Below are 22,303 nucleotides of genomic sequence, written 5' to 3'. Positions count from 1 at the left end.
GTGTACCTAAGAAAGAGAAAATCTCTTTCAGAGTTTCTAACTGAACTGATTCAGGTCAATTACCACTTTGGAGTCAATCCTTGCAACTAGGGGAACTTAGTGGACAGTGGGCTGTTGGGCAAAGGAAGGTTCCCTAACCCAATGCACATGGCTTTAGAGTTAGGGAAGGGTGGATCTCCAAAAGGAGCTCAGGGTGCTGTTACCACAAGAAGGCAGAAGGAATGTTGGGCCACTATCTGGGCTAGGACTCATTATGCTGCAAACAGCAGGAAACTGGCTTAAATAATGAAGGGGATTCATTGGTTCAGAAAACTAGATGGTTCTGAGGTACAGAAGGAAGATTTCAGGATTGGTTTGATTCAGGAGCTCAGTGATGTAATTGAGGACTTGGTTCTCTTCTGCATCTCTGATTGGCCTCTTGCAGAGTTGGTTTTTACCTCAGTCTAGCTTCCCTCAGAGTGGCAAAACAACTACTGCCACTGGCCTCAGCTTTGCCCCCACCTACTACAGCAACCAGGAGAGAATGGTCAAGCTTATTTAGAAAAGCAAAGGAAATGACTTCCCAGAAGCCCCAGCACATCTCCTCTCATATCTTATCAGTCTGAAATTGATTGTGCACCCATTCTTCATTCAGCGAATCCCTTTGGTCAGGATAAATGTGGACCAGATTAGTTTAGGTCTCAGTGATAGGTGGGGTGGGATTATGTGGACTGCCTTATCGGGGTTCACACCTGGAGCTGGAGAGGAGGTTAATCCTCTATACTCATCACAGCTACTACCCAGCTGGGGATCGGCTGCTGGACATTGAATTAATAACCACAGTGGGACCATGGCTTACTCATTTCTTTATCTCTAGTGTTCAACACAGTCTTGGCACATAGTAGGTCCTCAGTAAATGTTTACTGAACAGGGCCAAACTGGAAGAGGGTATCTTGCATAATTTGGAAAGAAATCAGGAGTTTTTTGCATGAGTAAAATGATGCCTAAAAATAAAGCTTATCTCAGCTTTAAATATGGATTAAATGCAGAGTCTGGATAGAGGCGATAAGACTTCCCACCTCTTTTCCTATCCTATCCCATGTAGCGTAAAATGTTCCCTTTCGCTTTGGTTGCTCATCAAATTCCATTACAATGAAGAGTATTGTAAACAAAAGTTAGTATCAGGAAACTATTTCTAACTCCTGATAAGTCATTTGATGATCTCATGCTCTAAAATCTGCCACTATGAATAATTCAGTAAAACAAAATCTCCTAGTTCTTCTTGGAGTCCTTGCCATCTAATGGTCATTTATTGTAGTTTTTTTATTTGTTATTTTTTGAGTAAAACACCCAAATATGTTTTTAAAAATGCAAGGGCTCTGGTCAGTGAAGGAGAAACTCTATTTTCTGGTCCTTAACTAATAAGGGAATTAGAAATAGCATCAGCTTTTGTTTGAAAACATTTTCTAAGGAGTGGAAAAAATAGATTTTCACAGGAAAGGTGTGGTACAATTATTTTAGCATTGCTCCTTTTAATTAAGAACACTTTTAGAAATGACCACGTGGTCCACGCTGAAAGTCTTGGTCAATATTTTGTGTTATGAGTACATATGTTTAAGTTCTTTTGAAAAGTATTATTTTTCTTTTTTTGTTATTTATTTATTTTTTAAAGATTTTTATTTATTTATTCATGAGAGACACAGAGAGAGAGAGAGAGGCAGAGACACAGGCAGAGGGAGAAGCAGGCTCTGCAGGGAGCCCGACATGGGGCTGGATCCCCGGTCTCCAGGATCACGCCCTGGACCGAAGAAAGCGCTGAGCCACCTTGGCTGCCCGAAAAGTATTATTTTTCTAATGAAATTCTAATGCAATGGGGAAAAACTGGACTTCTGTTTGAAGTTTGCTGTGATAAGTATTTTGGCCTCTGATTATAGTCCAAGTATGTACGTATTTCTAGCATGATTTATTTATCATTTTTTCATGTCTATGGGGTCTCCAGCATGTGGAAATTTAGTGTAGAGAATACCTATGTGGGAAAGGAGGCTATGATATTCTAAATGCGTGCCATACCTGTCCCTGCCTTGTCCATGTCCCCATCACCCTGGCTGCAAGTGATAGAGCCAGGAATAAGTGTCACACCCTGTGGGCAGCCACTCTAGGATGCCAAGTGTCTGTGAAATGATACAATTGCTCTGCCCCAAAGGGATGACCTCTCCTGAGTAGTATCTTACCAACCCAATCAGAATCTTCATTCTGGGGAGTAGCAATGCCAAAGAGCTGAGTCCCACATAGATCAAGAACGAGAAATGTTGTTGAGTCACAAAGCTCCCCAAGGACGAGGCTACTGTGATTAGCCAGACTTGTGCCCTGAACAGCTCTGGACGCTGGTCACTTCTCCCTGAGACTTATCTCCAGTCAGAGGAATTCCCATTTTCCTTTCACTCCTTCTACCTTTATAGAATCCCCCACCCCCGTGCCAGATAGAATATATTAGTGTTCAAAAATATTTGCATGCTCTCCCTAACGGAGAGACCATGTGACTGCTTTGGTCAAAGCAATGTATGGATGTGACATATGTCATTTCCAAACACACAGTCTAAGAGTCAAAGCATGGTTCACCATATTCTTTTCACTTGCCATGACAACTAGTGATATTTCAGAGAGAGGCTATTCTGTCAGGCTGAGTCCCAGAGTAAAAACAGCGGTGGAGCAGAGAGCTATAGTTGATTGAAACGTTCATGTAACACGAGCGAGAAATAAACCTTTGATGATACAAGCTTCTCAGATTCGAGAGTTGTTTGTTGCAGCAAAAATCTATCCTAAACTGATTTGTAAAAAAAAAACCCAGTCACCAAGGTAACCTGAGCATATTTCTATCCCTTGCAGACCCAGTCTCAAGGAACACAATGCCATAGCAAGCCACACTTCAATTCACTAACCTCACAGCATGTGCTTTTGACCTTTTTGGGGTGGAATTACATTCCTCACCTGATGCAGACTCTGTGCCTTTCCAACACTAGTAGCTTCTGTCCCAGTCTCTGCACCTCCAGTCTGCCTCCTGTACATGTACCCAACACGAACATTGGGACAAAACACTCTCTGAACTGATCTCCAATTTCTGCCTTTTCTTCCTTTGGGGTTCCAGTCTTTTATGATGATGTTCTCCACCACCCCCTCCTCGAATTTTATTACAAAATTTATCCAGCATATAGAACAATTGAAAGAACTTCAAGGGAACACCCACATTTTTACCATGATTCTACAATTACTATTTTGCTTTATTTGCTTGTTTGGATATCTGTCCACTGATCCATCTGTCCATCCCTCTATCCAGCTACCTTGTTTTTTTGGATGCATTTTAAAGTAAGCTGCGGACTCATAATGACATGATGATGTCCTTTCCCTTGACATTTAGTCTTTTTCCTTTTAATTCTGGATTTTTTAAAAAGATTTTATTTATTTATTCATGAGAGACACACAGAGAAAGGCAGAGACACAGGCAGAGGGAGAAGCAGGCTCCATGCAGGGAGACCAATGTGGGACTCGATCCCGGGTCTCCAGGATCACGCCCTGGGCTGAAGGCGGCGCTAAACCGCTGAGTCACCCGGGCTGCCCTAATTCTGGATTTTTAAAAATTGCTTTTTAACCTTGTCTGAGATTGTCTTAACTGTTTCCTTTGCTTGCCCAAACTTGCACATATTCACCCTTTAACAATGTGAACTCCGTGTGTTTATCCACATTACATAAACCCTGGGTGCCCACAGTTTCTTAATCTCACTCCTTAATTTTTCTCTCAATTACTTCCTCTCTTATCTCTTCACTCACCACAACTTTTCATTTGCTTTCTCTTCTCTCTTTCAGCTCCCCGGCAGATAATTTTTAAACTAAACAACAGCTGAACAATATCCCCACTGTTCCATGTGTCTGAGTATGCACGGCACGTCCACACTTGCCCAGAACAGAAGGAAAACACAATTTCTTCCATTTTATTTGTTTGCATCAAAAGTGATTAAATCTGTCTGCATGACCTTCATACATCAGAACATTTGGCTATTTTAGAAGTCTATTTAATAGAGTAAGTCAAGCTGCATTCCCTTGGTAGAAGGAATCTTTACCACCAAAGGGTGCAGTAAATGCCAAGGAACAAAGCATCTTTTGTGGGACAGGGGAGAGAGACACTGCTATCTTACAATTACTGAATTGTTTAAATTATTATATCGCAGTTCATGCTAGATACATATTTGCATTGTTGTACAAGAGTTTTCTTATTTTGGTTAAAGATGGCTTTTTGAAGGGATACCCTACTCTTGCAAAGCAGACTTAGAAACCCCTGTTCCATGGTCTAGTATATTTAATTTTATTACCCTGGCTAGCAGTGTTTCAATTTTTTAAGAAAAGGCCATCATCAAGGAGGTAAAAGACTGTAAACAATCTCCAGTAACTCAGGCACCACCATATTTTATTTACTAACAGCTATAGTAAAGCTTTCAGTAAAAAATCCTAAATAGCACTTTCCTTTTGGGGGAGAATCAATTTCACAACAATCTTTCAACCTTATCTAAGACTATAAAGCTGAGTTGGCTATTTTGAAGTGAAGGGGGGAAAAAAGAAGTAGGAAAACTTTCATGATAAAATATTATGAGAAGAAAATGAAGAGAAATTGTCCAGAATTATATCAGCAACTCCCACTTTTAAATGTCAGAATTCTTGTGAGTTCTTTCTTGCTTTGATATTTGAGAGTCGAATGGTGAATTCATTCATTCATTTATTCACCACCCATTGATCACCTCCATGCAAAGCACTCAATTAAGCAATGAAAATATAAAGAAAAGAGACATATGCCCTGTTCTCAGAAAGTTGATAGTTCAATGGCGGAGGTAGACATGTGGGCCAGCAGTTATAATTATGTCTGAGATGCTATGACAGAGGGACATGGGGAACTGGGGAAGGTAGAGAGCCTGCTCTAGACTGAAGAGGGTGAGAATACTCAGAAAGGCTTCCTGGAGGCACCTAGAAGGACAAATGGGGGTTAGCTGACTGGAGAAGAAGGAAATAGGAGTTACAACTCTTCCTGTCATAAGCAATAAACAATACAGTGAAAACTGGCTTAATCAAAAAAAGAATATATTGGCTCATATCCCTCAGGACATGAGCCATGGGATTTGGGCTTCTAGAATAGCTGGATCCAGGGTCTAGTACAATGTCATTAGCAATTGCCATTGGTGGTCTAGCTAGCAGTATCTCCCTTCTTCCTTGCTAATAGAACCCCAAACATTTTTTGTTTGGAGTTGCTATGTCCTTCAGAAGTGGCTGGGCTTTACTAATTATATTTGTAGTGATCCTATTTCCAAATACAGTCACATTCTGAAGTACTGGGAGTTAGGACATCAACATATGAATTTGAGTCTGGGAGGACACAGTTCAATCCACAACACCCTGCCTTTCTCTCCTCCCTGTCTCAGATCTCCTGCTGGTACCTCTCACTGGCTGGACCCACCTAGTGAGTAAGGGAGCCTGGTTGAAGTGAACCGTAAAATCATCCTCCTGAGGCACAGAGCACAGTGGAGAGGGTAGATCTAGAGAGAAAAAGAGAAAGTTTCCAGCAGACTCTGGAAATCCCCCTTCATTCTTGGGAAGGTTCTTCTTACATGGTAACCATCACCTCCAGATTTACTTGGTTCTTATCTCTGCTATCTTAAAGGGAGATGTGGCAACCTTCTATCTCCTGGTTTCTGTAACAATTCTCTTTTTATTTAATTTAAATTTAATTAATTAATATATAATGTATTATTGGTTTCAGAGGTAGAGTTCAGTGATTCATCAGTCTTATATAACACCCAGTGCTCATCACGTCACGTGCCGTCCTTAATACCCATCACCCAGTTACCCCATCTCCCCACCCCCTCCTCTCTAGCAACCCTCAGTTTGTTTCTTATAGTTGAGAGTTTCTTATGGTTTGTATCCCTCTCTGATTTTGTCTTGTTTTATTTTTTCCTCTCTTCTCCTATGATCCTCTGTTTTGTTTCTTAAATTCTACATATAAGTGAGATCATATAATTGTCTTTCTCTGATTGACTTATTTTGCTTAGCACAATATCCTCTAGTTCCATCCATGTCGTTGCAAATGGCAAGATTTCTTTTTTTGGTGGCTGAGTAATATTCCATTATATATATATTATATAATTATAAATTATTATATATAATGATATATTATATATAATAAATTATTATATATAATTTATGTCCATTTATCCATTCATCTGTTGATGGATATCTGGGCTCTTTCTATAGCTTGGCTATTGTGGACATTGCTGCTATAAACATTGGGGTGCAGATACCCCTTTGGATCACTACATTTGTATCTTTGGGGCAAATGCCCAGTAGTACCATTGCTGGGTCATAGAGTAGCTCTATTTTCAACTTTTTGAGGAACCTCCATACTGTTTTCCAGAGTGGCTTCACCAGTTTGCATTCCCCCAGTATACAAGGGTTCCCTTTTCTCCCCATCCTCACCAACATCTGTTGTTTCCTGACTTAATTTTTGTAATTCTAACTGATGTGAAGTGGTATCTCATTGTGTTTTTTTATTTGTATTTCCCTGATGCCGAGTGATCTTGGGCATTTTTCCTTGTGCCTATTGGCCATTTGTATGTCTTCTTTGGAGAAATGTCTTTTCATGTCTTCCAGATTGGATTATTCTTTGAATGTTGAGTTTGATAAGTTCTCTGTAGATTTTGGATATTAGCCCTTTATCTGATATAACATTTGCAAATATCTTCTCCCATTCTTTTGGTTGTCTTTTGGTTTTGTTGGCTGTTTCCTTTGCTGTGCAAAAGCTTTTTATCTTGATGAAGTCTCAATAGTTAATTTTTGCCTTTGTTTCTCTTGCCTTTGGAGACATGTCTAGGAAGAAGTTTGCTGTGGCTGAGGTCATAGAGGTTGCTGCCTGTATTTTCCTCTAGGATTTTGATGGATTCCTATCTCACATTTAGGTCTTTCATCCATTTTGAATCTATTTTTGTGTATGGTATGAGGAAATGGTCCAGTTCCATTATTCTACATGTGGCTGCCCAATTTTCCCAACACCATTGGTTGAAGAGACTGTCTTTTTTTTCCATTGGATATTCTTTAATGCTTTGTCAAAGATTAGTTGACCATAGAGTTGAGGGTCCATTTCTGGATTCTCTGTTCAGTTCCCTTGATCTATGTGTCTGTTTTTGTGCCAATACCACACTGTCTTGATCATTACAGTTCTGTAATAGAGCTTGAAGTCCAGAATTGTGATGCCACCAATTTTAGTTTTCTTTTTTCAATATTCTTTTAGCTATTTGGGGTGTTTTCTGGTTCCATACAAATTTTAGAATTATTTGTTCCAACTGTATGAAATAACTTGATGGTATTTTGATAGGGATTGCACTGAATGCATAGAATGTTCTAGGTAGTACAGTTCTCTTAAAGGAGTTGACTGATTCCATTTAGGTTACAAGAGACTTTCAGTGGATTCAGGAGGCAGGATATCTAGTGGCCCACCCCATGCCTTCTTAGCATGCCTTCTCTCCCAGTACTCTAGAAGGTTTTTTCCTTGTGGTTTACTGGCTATCTATCTATCTATCTATCTCTTAGGGACTGCATTCACTGGCATGTAATAAACTCAAGAACAGTGGTAATAAACCAAAAGACATTTATTTCCTCTTACATATCAAGATATTCAAAGTAGGTCAGACCCAAGCTGGCATAGAGATTAAGGAAGTCATCATTGACCCAGGCTCCTTCTAACCTACCCTTAGTATGTGGCTTTTAGCCTCATCGTTGAAAGGTGCTATTCCACGTCCAGTCACACATCTGTATTCTAGATTGAAAGAAGCAGAAGGAAGCTTCAAGGAAGGAGGGGCAGCAGAAATTGAGAAAGCAGAACTTTTTCAGAAATCCATAGGACCTGTTCATTTCTATCTCATAGGGCAGAACTGTGTCATGACTGTTCCTTGCTATAAATAAATAAAATCTTTAAAACAACAACAACAACAAAAAAAGATGACTAAAGAAATGTCTTCAGAATTCTTTTTTTTTTTTAAGATTTTATTTATATTCATGAGAGACACAGAGAGAGAGAGGCAGAGACACAGACAGAGGGAAAAGCAGGCTCCATGCAGGGAGCCTGATGTAGGACTTGATCCCAGGACTACAGGATCACGCCCTGGGCTGAAGGCAGGCACTAAACCGCTGAGCCACCCAGGCGTCCCTGTCTTCAGAATTCTTTGCATCACCCCGATTTACTGTTTGTTGATACACTTATAAACCTCATAAAAGACTCATGCATATTTCATCTAACACAAAAAAAATCAATTAACCTCTCTTCCTTTGTCCTACTCAGACATGTGGACAAAGAGAATAATTTAATTCTCTCTTCTCTCTTTTCTCTTTAGAGAAAAAGAACCAAATTCATTGCCTGTAATTTTCTGACCGAGTGGTTATACAAGTAAGTTTTGCATGTCTTTGAATATTCAATGACCCTAAGGATTCAATAGTGTTAATTTGCAAGCAGAATAGCAACAATTGACTTGAATTTTTGCTTACTGTTTTTTTTATCAATCAAACATATGGCATCGTTTCCAGTCAAAATCCAAAGAGGATAGGGGAGTCTTTCACAGAATTCTTCTCCATTCCATTTGTGGAGCAGTGGCTGAAGCATCAGTAAGTACCAACACAAGGCCTCTAATAATTTATTCCTATTTTAAGATTGTGTTAATGATGGTTTTCTCCAATCCAGCTAACTCATGTAATCCACCCAGGTCTCCAGGTCAGTTATATTTGTGGCTCTTGTCTCTAGTTATTTTCAGTATAGGCTAAGAACATCCCATCCATGTAGTGATTATTCAAGAAGAACTTCAGAAATAAAGCAGAAAACTTAAAAGAATTCTTATCCTAAGTAATTGATCTCTCCGTTCTTTCTACCTCCCTCTCTTTTTCCCTTCCTCCCTCCCTGCCCCATCTCAAGGTTATTATGTCTCAAGAAATATGAATAAACTTTTCTAAATATTAATTTTTAGTTGTATGCATCAATTCTACATTTTAGGGCTCCTGGGTGGCTCAGTGGTTGAGTATCTGCCTTCGGCTCAGGTGATGATCCTGGTGTCCTAGGATGGAGTCCCACATTGGGCTCTCCGCAGGAAGCCTGCTTCTCCTTCTGCCTGTGTCTCTGCTTTTCTCTTTGTGTCTCTCATGAATGAATAAAGATTTTTTAAAAATTCTACATTTTAAATATTTACCAACTGAACAGCCAGGCACCCCTTTACCAGCTTTTTAAAAATCTGAGACCAGCTACACATTGAAAGAAGAATATTAGAAAACCTTGTTTTCTTATTTAGCTTCTAGACCTGTGCCTAATTTTGCCCACTGTGAAAATGGAAAGCCCGTAATGTACTGAGTAAAAATGATTACTAAGTGGAAAATTTGCATGTTTTTCTACGACAAGGTTTTTTTCAGTATCATTCTCCACGTTGTTGCTTTGCTTTGAAATGAAACATTTTCCCACTTTTAATAACCAATAAAAAAGAATCTTAAGGATAGGAGAACTTCTCTAAAAAAGAATCTGCTCAAAAACCTAGTCATTTATTGTATAAATATCTTAATTTAAAATAGTTATTAACTTCCCTGGCAGCTCATATAAATATACTAAGTGATGAAAGTGATCATTTCACTTTAACTCCACAAGAACCGAAACACAAGAGCTCTCACTTTAATGGGCATTTGCATTCTTTATTTCCATAATCTTCCAAAGAGATGCCAAGAAGCATGATAAAACTTTAAATTATATTAATCTAATTTGGTGCAATACATAGTTCTTAAACACCTGACCACATGCAATGTACAGAGCCTGGTGTTGTGGAGTAAATAGAGATGAATAAAATATGGCTCTGGCTCTGGGGGTAAGAGAGACATATTTACAGCTAACTAAAGTTTCTGTGGTGGGTGTTGTAATACAGGTTCAGCACTAAAGGGAAATGGGGAAGCACAAGACCATTCACAGACCCTCCCAGTTGGGACAGTGGCTAAGCTGGTTGGTACTCAGATTTGGTTTTGAGAGGCAAAGATTCAGGTGCTATATCCTTCTCAAAGGTATTTTTGATCAGAAGAGTCAGAGAGACAAGTAAGAACGAGGGCATGACCTGGGAAATAATATCTAATTCAGGTTTCTTGAACCTCAGCACTATTGACATTTAGCACCAGATAATTATCTGACGTGGGGTTGGCCTGTGCATTGTGGAATGTTCAGCAAATTCTCTGGCCTCCACCCACCAGATGCCAATAGCACCTCCCTAAAGCCATACCATCAAGAATATCTCCAGACACTAGCAAATGTCAGGGGAGTGAGGGCCTGAGCAGGGCAAGGAGACAACAAAGTAGCCTCTGGTTGAGAACCTCTGACCTAATCCAGTGGTTTCCTACCCTGGCTGCACTTGAAAGTCATCTGAGGAGCTTTTGTTGCCTGGCCTCACACAAGACTGATTAAATGAGCCCTATTAATTCAGGGTATAGCCCAGGAATTGTTGTTTTTTTTTAAAAATAGTTTCCTGGGTGATTCTAGTATACAGCCAGAGTTGAGACCTCTCCCCTACAGCAGAAGAAGTTCTGTGTCTAAATAAATAGTATAATCATATTATTCTAGTAAAAAATAGTATACTTAAGGTAATAAATAGTATAATTTAGTCATCCCTCTGCTAAGCACTTTTACACAGGTTGTCTTATTTAATCTTAATGACAACACTAAGCTCTAGATGCTAAAGCTGAAAGGATCTGGGAAGTTGCAAATAAAGTGAGGTAGGTCTTAGGCAAATATGGTGATTGTTGGCAGCATAATAAATGGGCATTTTGAAGAAGGCTTAAAGGCACACATTGGAGGTAGGTGAATTTTGAGGGAAGACTGTCAATGTTTTTTAAAGGAAGCAAAATATAAGCTAACATTTCAGGCAGCTTTGGGTTGGGGTTAAGAGCATAAGCTCCGTGGACAGACAAACCAGCATTCAGATCTCTATTCTACTACTTACTAGTTGCATGACCCTGGGTGTTTTACTTTCTATTACTCTGTAAAAAATTACTCCAGCACTTAGTGGCTTGAAACAATCAATACTTCCTATATCATCATTTCTGTGGATCAGGAATTCAGGGGCAGCTCAGCTGGGTAATTCTGGTTCAAGGTCTATCATTGGCCATGGTCAAGATATCGCAGGGCCTGTAGTGCTCTGAAGGTACGACTGAGCAGAGAGGGAGCGACTTTCAGGTTGGCTTAGCCACAGGGTGATTGTCAAAGGCCTCTGTTTTTCTCCACATGGGCTGTTTGAGTGTCCTCCCAATGCGGCAATTGGTCTCTCTTAGGATGAGAAACTAGAGACCAAGAAGGAAGCTGCAGATTAAAAAGAATAATAATAAAAAGGAAGCTGCAGGGCTTTTTGTGACCCAATCTGGGAAGCCAAACACCTGCACTTTGACCATATTTAGTTAGGTTTTTTTTTTTAGTTAGTTTTTTTTTTTTAAGATTTTATTTATTCATGAGAGACACACAGAGAGAGGCAGAGACATAGGAAGAGGGAGGAGAAGCAGGCTCCCTCCAGAGAGCCCAATGCAGGACTTGATCCTAGGACTCCGGGATCACACTCTGAGCCAAAGGCAGTCGCTTAATCGCTGAGCCACCCAGGCGTCCCTCATATTTAGTTAGTTAATTAGAAGTGAGTCTCTAAGTACAGCTCAAGTGCCACATTCAATGGGAGTGTGATGAGGCTTCACCTTTTGAAGGGAAGAATATCAAATCATGTGCAGACATATTTTAAAAGCGCCATAGCAGGTCACTCTGTAAGCCTCCATATCCTCATCAGTAAAATGTTTAGATAAGTAAAATTAGAAAGACGCAGTGAAATGATTCACTTACAAATGAAATCACAACAGGCCCAGCCTATAGTAACATGTGGCTCACTGGTGGCTGCAGTTGCCATCAAAGGACACTGTGGACTTAGAAAGAGAGATACAACAGAAAAGGGTACTCAAGACCAAAGGCAAAGGTGGGAGAAGGCAGGACTTGGTCCAAGCACAGGAAATCAGCACAGCTGGCTCCTAGAGCATGTCAAGATACAGGGATGGGATAGAAGATAAGGCTGAAAGGGAGTTAGGGAGTAGATTTTGTTTCTTCAGCAAAACCATGAAGTTTGGGCATTATTCCATAAGTGAAAGAGAGAGTATTAAAAGATTTTGGAGCAGAGGTGTGTAATGTGAGCAGGCTGTTTTGGCAAGATAACTCTCAGGAGTGCAGGGGTTATGTAAGATTGGGGAAAGCCTGGTTACAGCCTTCAGATCTTGAACTGGGGCAGCAAGAATAGAAAAGGAGGTAGTTGGGGTGGGTAGAGGGGATGGATGTCACAAGATGAGTTTGGCAGTGGAGAAGAGATGTGCCTGAAAAGATGAGAATTTGCTGGGCAAAGGGGAGGCCCAGGATAGAAGCAAAGAGACCTAGCCAGGAAAACAGGCTCAAGGGTAAAGATAAGGATTTCTATCTTAAGCACATTGAGATTGAGGTGCCTCTAGGACATCCATATTGCAAACATTGGCCTGAAGCTCAGAAGTGGGGGCTAGAGAGAAATGTTGATTTTGGAATCAAGGTTCCCATGACAGATGTACGGATGGAGCCAAGAGCCAAGATGGACCACAGCTAAACTTTGGAGTACCCCAGAATTGGTTCCAGAGACTCAATGAAGGAGGCACTTACTCTAAGTCATGTGGTTGGCAGTGGTGATCATGGCTTGTTTTCTAGTTGTTGCAAAGCAAGTAATTGTTTCTGCTTAGATTTTATGTATGTATGTTTGTTTCTTTATTTTTTAAAGATTTTACTTATTTATTCATGAGAGTATGCACAGAGAGAGAGAGAGAGAGAGAGAGAGAGAGAGAGGCAGAGACATAGACAGAGGGAGAAGCAGGCTCCATGCAGGGAACTCAATGTGGGATCGGTCCCGGGACTCCAGGATCGCGCCCTGGGCCGAAGGCAGGTGCTACACCACTGAGCCACCCACGGATCCCTTTTATGTTGATTTAAATGACCAGCAGAAAGAGAGAGTAGGGGTATATTAGTTTTCTATTGCTGCTATAACAAATTACTACAAACTTGGTGGCTTTAACCATTGCAAAGTTATCATCTTACAGTTCTGGAAGTCAGAAGACTGACACAGGTCTCCCAGGGCTAAAAACAAGTTGTGGACTGGCTGCATTCTTTTCCAGAGGCTCTAGGGGAGAACCCATTTCCTTGCCTTTTGCAGCTTCTCAAGGCTTCCTGTATTGGCTGGTGGTGTCTTCCTCCATCTTCAAAGCCAGCAGCATTGCATATTTCTGATCCTGTCTCATTAGTCACATTTCTCTCTCTCTCTTTTGCCTCCCTCTTCAACTGTTAAGGACTCCTATGATTGCATTGGCTCACCCAGCTAATTCAGAATATTTTTCCCATCTCAAGGTCTTTAATCACATCAGCAAAGTCCTTTTTGCCATTGTAAGGTACCATAAGGTTCTAGGAAGTATGATGTGGACATGTTTAGGTGCCATTGTTCTGCCTACCTCAAAGTGTAACAGAGAATATGGGAAAATTGGAAGTACCTCACTCAGGGATCATCTACATTTTCTTGGGGATCACTGACATTTTTGAAATGGTATTATGGGTTTTACAAAAGTGACACATGCTTAGAGAAAAAATAAAAGCAAATAGAAAAGTAAAAAGGATAAGGTACAAATCACCCATGAGCCCGTCTCCCAGATATAACCATTGTTGACATTTTAGTGAACTTCCTTTCAGAGATATCTCTATGCATGTATACACATATATTAGATAGAAGAAGATATATGACTTCCTCTGAGGCCAGAGCTACAAGTGAAAGAAAATTTGAGTTGGAAGGGGAGAAGTTGAGCAAGTTCATGGTGGGTCCTGTCATTCTGGTTGTTCATGTAGGTGTGAAGGCATCTGCTAAGAGGGAGGCCCAGGTTCTGGAGGCTTGTGGGGGGCATGGAAGAGGGGGCGGTGGTGCAGCAGCTGCCATTGTGAATTTGATAGGGAATCAACTAGGGATAAATAGGGATGGCCCAGCTGATGGCCTGAATTTGTGGTGCATATAAACAGCCTGCTTATGTGATTATCACCAGCAACCCTCTGCAACCCTAGAAAGGGGGTGGAGAAAACAGATGGTTGGGTAAAATCAGGGTTGAAGACTAGCAAAGATAATATAGTGAAAGGTCTAGACTGGGCCTAGGGGATCTTAAATAAAGGGAAAGCATGATTATCTTTTCTATGAATAATATCTTAGGTTTTTCTCCAAAAGTACCATATTTTAAAAATTCTGTTAATGATTTATCAACCAATTTTCAGAAAGAGAACGAAACACCACATTATGTATTTACTTCGGAAGTAAGAAATGACCAAACTTGGAGACACTAAAATGGGAACGGTAGGGGTCCATATGGCTTTTGAAATTTCAATAGGTATATCTTATTTGGATCATGATTCAAAGAAAGAAAAATTAGGAGGCAACTGGAAATTTGACTGCTTAATATATAGTTGATGATATAAAGAATTATTGTGCTTTTATTTAAGGTATGATAATCATTTCATAGTCATGATAAAAAAGTTACTACCTTTTAGAGAAACATGCTAAAATATTTATGAATGAAATATGAAATGATATGATGTCTGTAGACAGGGTTGGTGGGAACGACGCTGAATAACTGATGTGCAGAACAGTATAATTGAAGCTGGCATGGTGACATGGGTTCATTTTTGTTTTCTGCCTACTTTTTTATATCTTTGAAATTTTCCATAATAAAAAATTAAAAGGAAAAGAAACAATGAGATTTTTCAAAGCTCATCGTGACCCCTCGATTAAATGGTGGATGTGCCGTGGGCAAGGAAGTATCTATTGACTGGCAGTCAACCGGGCAAGGGGGGGCACTGTGGGCTATTCTTCTCCACCGGAGATGCTTGGAGTGACAGGCAATGGGGGAGACTGAGTTTTCATGTGATTGTGCTGAAAAACTTATGGAAGGAAAATGGCCCCTGGGCAAAGAGAGAGTAGCAGGTGTGGGCCCAAGTCAGAAGCCTTATGGTGGCTGGAGAGGCCTTGATCACCCTTCCTGAGACCTGGTTCTGAATGTGCATGGCACCAACAGTTCCCTTACTTTGACCTTATTCTCCTTTCACACCCTCCTCTGATGCCAAACCCACTTCTCCCCAGCACCAAAGAGGAGGAAGGTTAACACAATCCGAGTCTTGGGCTTCCCTAAGAACATGGCTCCAGTAATACTTTTTCCTTTAATAAATACTTTTTCTGTAGAGTGGAGTAAATCTTTTAGGCTTTGCAGGCTTCATATGGTCTCTGTTACAATGACTTCAACTCCACCATTGTAGCATGAATACAGTCATAGACAGTACATGAATAAATGGATGGCTGGATTCCAGTACAACTTTATTTATACAAATAGGTGATGGGCCATATTTGGTCCATGGGCTATAGTTTGCTGAGCCCTGTTCTAGATACCAGTTCTCAAATCCTAGCCTTGTATAAGGACTGAAAACAATATAAATAAGTGTGAGTAAGTGGGAAAGATGGGAGGATAGGGAGGTTACGATCTGAACAGGAATTTGGAAAATTGAGATATGACAGTCTCCAGGGACAACCCATTCTAAGATGTGGCCATTCTATTAAGTGACTGATGCAAGGGAAGATGCCGGTCATGGAATCATGTGGACTGGAGGTCATGGTGTTGAAGGTGTCATCAGTAAGAATAATGAAGTAACTGAGAAGACTAGTGGGGGATGGATTGGAGAAGATGACAGCAGGTCAAATCCTGGATCTACCAAGGGCGGTGTAAGAATGTGAAGTGGCAGTGGAAGTGTAGACGTTAAGTACTTGGGCTCCGGAATCACATCTCCACCTTCCAGACCTAGTTTCACCATTTCCAGCTGTGTGAATTTTGGCAAAGATAACTTAACCTCTCTGAGCCTCAGTTTTTCCATCGATAAAATGGTCTTTCATCTAAACATATCTACTTCCTTACCTAAGAGGAATTCTGGTGCCAACTATGAAAGGGATACCATTTTTCCAATACTGATACATATACGAACAGCTATGTTCCAACTATTTAAAGGGAGTTATTTATTTGTTCATTTATTTAGCTAATATGTATTGAATGCTGAAATGTGCTCTAAAATTACAGAGCAGACATATTCATAAGCTGGTTGGGTACTTACCCTATGCCATGGAAATATGACACAGACAAATGTGGCATATGTGGCACAGACAAATGTGACAAATGTCTTCCTGGACAGTTTTTGTGTATAGCTGGATTGCAGTATGCATGTACTTAATGTAAGTTAATTCAGTGGTATGCTTTTGGGGGAAAGAAAGAGGAAGTTGTCCTCAGTGTTATGTGCCCCTCATAACATAACTACTTCCTTCTGTTTGTTCATCTGTATGTCTGTCTACCTACATAACTACCTGACAACCAAGCATTTATATAGTGTTTACTCAGGTACTCTTTTGAACGATTGATAAATAGGACCTAATTTAACTTGGGCAATAACCCTACAGGTTGGGAATTTTATGTCTCCCTTGTATGAGTCAGGCTATGTTAGGCTAGGTTGCAGTTATAAACAACACTGAAGTAATAACAGCTTACTTCTTGCTCATACAAACACTGACACAGGTTGGACAGCCCTTTTGTTTATGGCTATTTAGAACATGATTTTTGAGGTCACTGAAGCAGAGGAAGAAAAGAGGAGGCACCTTAACCTTCTCAGCCTAGAATGTTCTTAACCTTCTCACCTCTCCTCACAGAGCCTGACCCCAAACCAACTGCAAGGGATGCTGAGATCCATAAGGGAATGCTGGGTATTCCATGAGTACTAGCTCCCAGTGGCAGCTGTATTTCAGAGAAAGAACTGAGGTGCAGAGATAACTTCCCTGAGGTCATAAGATGGCAAACGACGAGACAGGATTGAACCCAGGCAGCCTGGCTCCTGAGTCCATTGCCATTAATGAATGGTAAATCCATCTGCTTCACTGCCTCTTAGCTCACCTGGTACTTAGAGTAATCAGTGCTAAGACTGGGAGAACACTGGCTATGTGACACTAATTGAGAGATGCAATGGGTAATTTGAGGTATGTTAAAGGGAAATTTTGACTAGATGTGATTTTCATCTTATGTGCTGATTTCAGTGTGCAGCGGCTGTGGAAGATACAGCTCTGTATATTATGTGTGTGTTAGCATTTATTGCCTCAGAGAATCCCATCTACCAGCCTAGGGAGCCATTTAAATGTGAGTTTGGCTCTATTTTAACATTCTGGGTAAGACAAATTCTCCACCAAGCCCAGCTGTCTTTGTTGCTTGATGTCATTATATTGTCAGATCACAGCTGGCAGGTTAGGATCATTTGTCACAGGTGGCTGCCAGTTGCTTTTCACATAAATGCTGGGTCCTTCTCCTACAGGTTACCCTTAATTTAGCAAACTCTTCACTCTGTCTATCCCTTCTCAGTTACCCATTTCTTTTCCGAGACTTTGAGCTTTAAATAACTGCGTTTTATGTAGTTATTTTATATAGACATTGATAACGCTTGACATTTTTTTCTCAATTTATAAAAATAAGATTTTATCACATATAAAAGAAACATATTTGTTAAATAAACTATATTAGGGGGATCTCTGGGTGGCTCAGTGGTTTAGCGCCTGCTTTTGGCCCAGGGCGCGATACTGGGGTCCTGGGATTGAGTCCCACGTCGGGCTCCTGGCATGGAGCCTGCTTCTCCCTCCTCCTGTGTCTCTGCCTCTCTCTGTCTATCATAAATGAATAAATAAATCTTTATAAATAATAAATATATAAACTATATTGTAAAAAGTAAATGTTTAAAATCAAGGATAACCATAGAATTAAATAACTCTAGACCTAGAAATCTTTCAAAAGGATGTTTCACTCCAAAGAACAGGAACACAGCTTTTATTTTTCTTTTCTAAATTATTTTGTCATTGCTGTATTGTCTACAGAGTTACTTTAAGAATTAAAATTACAACCCATTACAAAACCAGGGGCACCTGGGTGGCTCAGTCAGTTAGGTGTCTCACTCTTCATTTTAGCTCGTGATCTCAGGGTTAGTGGGATCAAGCCCCACATCAGACAGTCTGCTCGGAGTCTCTGTCCCTCACCCTCTCCCCCTCCCCTTGCTCACATGTTTGTGTGTTTTCTGTCTCTCTCTCTCTCTCTCTCAAAAATAAATAAATTAAGTAAGTAAAAAAAATTTACAAAACTAGAGGGTACTTATTCTACTTCTTTTTATTCCATTTTCTTGCTTTCTGTGGTAGATATTCATGTTACTCTCCACCCTGCATTGATTTCCTCCTCCTCCTGGTTAGAGGGTTCCCTCCTGTGCCTGGAAGGATCACCTCTCTTCTAATATCAGTCCATGTGGACGGTGAGCCGATTCCATTTCCGGCTCTGAGCCAAGTGTGTGACCCAGGCCTGGCCAATCAGGGCTGTGCATCCCCCTGACCACCATGATTGCTCCCAAGCAGCCAGGAAAGTTTTCCTTTCTTTTTCTCGAGAGCTGGAGCTTTGAGGTCATAAGCCTTGAGCTGCTGGGATAACAGCAGAACTGAGAGGCAGCCAGAGCCTGAGTTTCTGTGGCATTGTTTGGGGCCTCTCTATATGGTCATGCCTAAAGTCAACTCTGCCCCCTTAGTTACTAAGCCTTTTAAAAATTTTTAGTTTTTTTGCCTAAGCCAGTTTGAGTTAGGTTTCTAATACTTGCAAATGGAAGAGTCCTGACTTATATGTGTTCCTACATGGCATTGCCCCAACTATGCTCAGTACCCTGAAGTAGTCAGCTTTCTCTAGGTTCTGAAGCAGTAACAAACAGCCCTCAAATCTCAGTGCCTTACAATGGCAGACGTTTATTCTCCACCCTTTTTTATGTTATCGGCATGTCACTTTTGACTCTTTTCATTCTGGGACCCAGGATGAAGGAACAGCCCCCTCCCTCACTCTCATGGCAGAGAGAGAAGAGCAGTGGCTGATCCATGCAGTGGCAAGCGTTACTTCTGCTCATATTTCATTGGGCAATACAAATCCATAGCCAAGTCGAATAGCAGTGCTATGGGGAAGTTGACACCACTGCCAGGCAGAAACTGCAAGCCATATGGCAGAGTAGAGATACACAATTCTCTTCCAGGGACAAAAGTAATAACTGGCACCAATAACACAATCTACTACATGCTCTAATCAGAGCTCAATGAGGGGTTTTGTTCCCTACCTTTCAGCGGTGGTGGATGACATCACATCTCCTGATGGCTTTACTCCTATTTATGAATCTGGCATCATCCTCTTTCATGGTATAGAGTCCTGACTCAACCAGCCAATCAGAAACAACGAAACCTTTTGCTATGATAGTAAGAACAAGAAAAGTTTTACTTTTTATATTGATTGAAAAAGAATTGGTCAGATTCATTTGCAAAAATAAATCACTAAATAAGCACAGGAACAAAAGTGCCCTGCTGCCTATCTGGTCCCATGCCCCAGGGGAGAAGGCTCATGAAAGACATCATTAAACTGGGACCTTCAATGAGACAAAGATTGTGTTTTGGAAAAGAAAAGCTTGCTTTGGGTGAAATGTCTTTTCAGCTAAGTTCTACCCTTGGGAGAAAAAAAAAAGAAAAGAAAAAAATCCACAATACTTTCATGTTGGTGAAAGGTATCTTATGACCAAAAGCTGAAGTGAAAACAAAAGTGTCACTGTGCCATTTGAGGACAAGCACTAGCCGTATGATGGTGTGTTTGTGTGAAAATTAATGGTGGGAAGGAAAACGCTTGTGCCTTCTAAATGGCACAGGAAATGGCATGCATGTTGCACTAAAGATCATAATTAAATGGTGGCACAGCAGAAAATTTGCTGCCATGCCCTGTTGAAAGGAAAAGAATCTTTTCCCTTTTTTTTTTTAAGTGAGAGTGCATGAGCTGAGGCAAAGGGAGAGAGGAATCTCAAGCAGGCTCCACACCCAGCACAGAGCCCAACATGGGGCTAGATCTCCAACCCTAAGGTCATGACCTGAGCCGAAATCAAGAGTCAGACACTTAACCTACTGAGCCACCCAGCACCCCAGGAAAAAAATCTTTTTATTTTGTCTTCTAGAAGAGTAACTTCAGATGCCAGGAGTCTCATGAGGATAATAAATCATCTTTGTTCTTTGTATTAGCATTTAGGAAGGAAGGAGAGGTGCTTCCTGAATTTAGGACATGCCGGGATGCACAAATCCTCTAAGCGTCTCTTTCTAGCTGGAGGTTGGCATGTGGGTGGCCCTTTCTCTGCAGCACACAGTCCCACTTCCTTTCTTTCTTCCTGTTGTTTCTAGGAGACTCTTTGGGAATGAGCTCAGGGAGCCTTTGGGAAGCAGCATGGCAGACATAGCTGGATGCCAGTGTGAGCTTCACCATTTAGTTGGTGTATTAGTTTCCCAAAGCTCCTTAACAAATTACCACAAAACTGCTGGCATAACACAACACAAATATAACATAACATAACACAACACAAGTATAAGAGAATACTCTTATAGTTTCAGAGGCTAGAAGTCTAATACCAATTCATTCTGGAGCCTCTAGAGGAAAATTTGTTTTCTTGTCTTCTCTAATTTCTGGAGGCTGGAAGGCACATGACCCCTTCTTTGCATCTGTCTGACCTCTGGTGTCCATCATCACATCTACTGTAATGGCATCTCCCTTTGCATCACTCTCACAAGGATACTTGTGACTACATCATTGGCCCACCTGGATAATCTACGATAATCTCAAAATTCTTAATCACTTCTACAAAGTGCTTTCTTGCCATTTAAGGGGACATATATATTCAAGAGTCTGGGGATTGGATAAGGACATCTTGGGGAACAATCATGTAGCCTGCCACAGTCACGTAACCTGGAAATAATTCCTTCACAAGCCATGCTCCTCTCTTCTATTACTTGGACATGGCATTGCAGGGTTGCTGTGAGGTTTAAGATGGTATCAGAGTGCTTTGTCACAATCAACAGAAATTTAAAGGCTACTTAAGGAAAAGAGTATATACTGGAAGAAAAAAGATAACTCACAAACAGGAAGGAAAAGTTAAGGACTTGGTCTTAGAAAGCAAGTATAGGGATCCAGGAAGCACAGACCTGTATTTTCAAGACAACCCTTCCAGGAAGTATCCTCTACTCTCTGCAGTCCACTCAAGATTCACATTCTAGGAAAACAGCATGCACTTGGCTAAGTGTGGGTGTCAGATTGACTCCTTGGTCATGGGAAGGTAAGGTACTGTGACCCATATTCCCCTCAACACAGGGAGGTGGAGCTATTGAAGCAAAATCTGAGGGCTGATATCACAAGAAAGGGGAGGATATGACATGCAGATAAAAATTGAAGATATCCATTGCAGAGGACTCATAGTGGATGTAAAGAATGCTTGCTTTTATTTTATCCTTAATCTTAGGAGAATAGTAGTCACTGGTTTATTTATTTATTTATTTATTTATTTATTTATTTATTTTTAAAGATTTTATTTATTTATTCATGAGAGACACAGAGAGAGAGAGAGAGAGAGAGAGAGGCTGAGACACAGGCAGAGGGAGAAGCAGGCTACATGCAAGGAGCCTGATGTGGGGCTTGATCCTGGTTCCCCAGGATCACACCCTGGGCTGCAGGCAGCACTAAACCGCTGCACCACTGGGGCTGCCCAGTAGTCACTAGTTTAGCAAGATGAAATGTGGATAACAGAATAACCAAGCAAGAGAAAGACCAAATACCTACTCTGCCACTAATAAATCCTGACATTAAAGAAAGTTCTGTGGGTTTTTTTTTTTTTGAGATTTATTTATTTACTTATTTGTGAGAGAGAGAGCATGAGTAGGAGGGGCAGAGGCAGAGGGAGAGGGAGACAATCTTAAACAGACTCTGCACTGAATGTGGAGCCCAATGCAGGACTCAGTTTCCTGACCAGGAAGGAGATCATGACATGAGCCAAAACCAAGAGTCGGATGCTTGACTGAGCCATCAAGGAAAAAGAGGTGCTTGAGAGGTAGCGGGAGATGTCGCTCTTAGAGGAGATCTAGTATCGATTCTCTTCTATCTATTTATAGATTTCTTACTCTTTCTTTCTTGGATTTCTTATTTCGGCCTGTGCTTCTTTCCTTCTCCTTCCTTCCTTCCTTCCTCCTTTCCTTCTTTCTTTCTTTCTTCTTTCTTTCTTTCTTTCTTCTTTCTTTCTTCATTCATAATAGACACACAC

The 22,303-nt window shown here is 40.7% G+C and overlaps 1 protein-coding gene and 1 long non-coding RNA gene across 6 annotated transcripts in view; one reads left to right on the top strand and one right to left on the bottom strand.

Moving 5' to 3' along the window:
* The window catches only part of IQCK (IQ motif containing K), a 130,345-nt gene that overhangs the window by 28,957 nt on the left and 79,085 nt on the right, over positions 1–22,303 (top strand). For all 5 annotated transcript variants that reach the window (XR_005360869.1, XR_005360868.1, XR_005360870.1 and 2 more), the window contains exons 5-6: positions 8,403–8,455; positions 8,593–8,670. Coding sequence is in view for 2 of the 5 variants with exons in the window: in XM_038540211.1 (XP_038396139.1) it covers positions 8,403–8,455; positions 8,593–8,670 (131 nt within the window). In the remaining 3 variants the exon portion in view is untranslated. The remainder of the gene's footprint in view (positions 1–8,402; positions 8,456–8,592; positions 8,671–22,303) is intronic.
* LOC119872190 overlaps positions 19,311–22,303 on the bottom strand; it is a 59,447-nt gene continuing 56,454 nt past the window's right edge. Inside the window, exon 3 of the long non-coding RNA XR_005360871.1 lies at positions 19,311–19,431. This is a non-coding gene — a long non-coding RNA (uncharacterized LOC119872190). The remainder of the gene's footprint in view (positions 19,432–22,303) is intronic.

Source organism: Canis lupus, chromosome 6 (genome assembly GCF_011100685.1).
Source record: "Canis lupus familiaris isolate Mischka breed German Shepherd chromosome 6, alternate assembly UU_Cfam_GSD_1.0, whole genome shotgun sequence".
Taxonomy (NCBI): domain Eukaryota; kingdom Metazoa; phylum Chordata; class Mammalia; order Carnivora; family Canidae; genus Canis; species Canis lupus.
The sequence above is the reverse complement of the archived record's forward strand: the minus strand, read 5'-3'. Positions and strand labels throughout refer to the sequence as shown.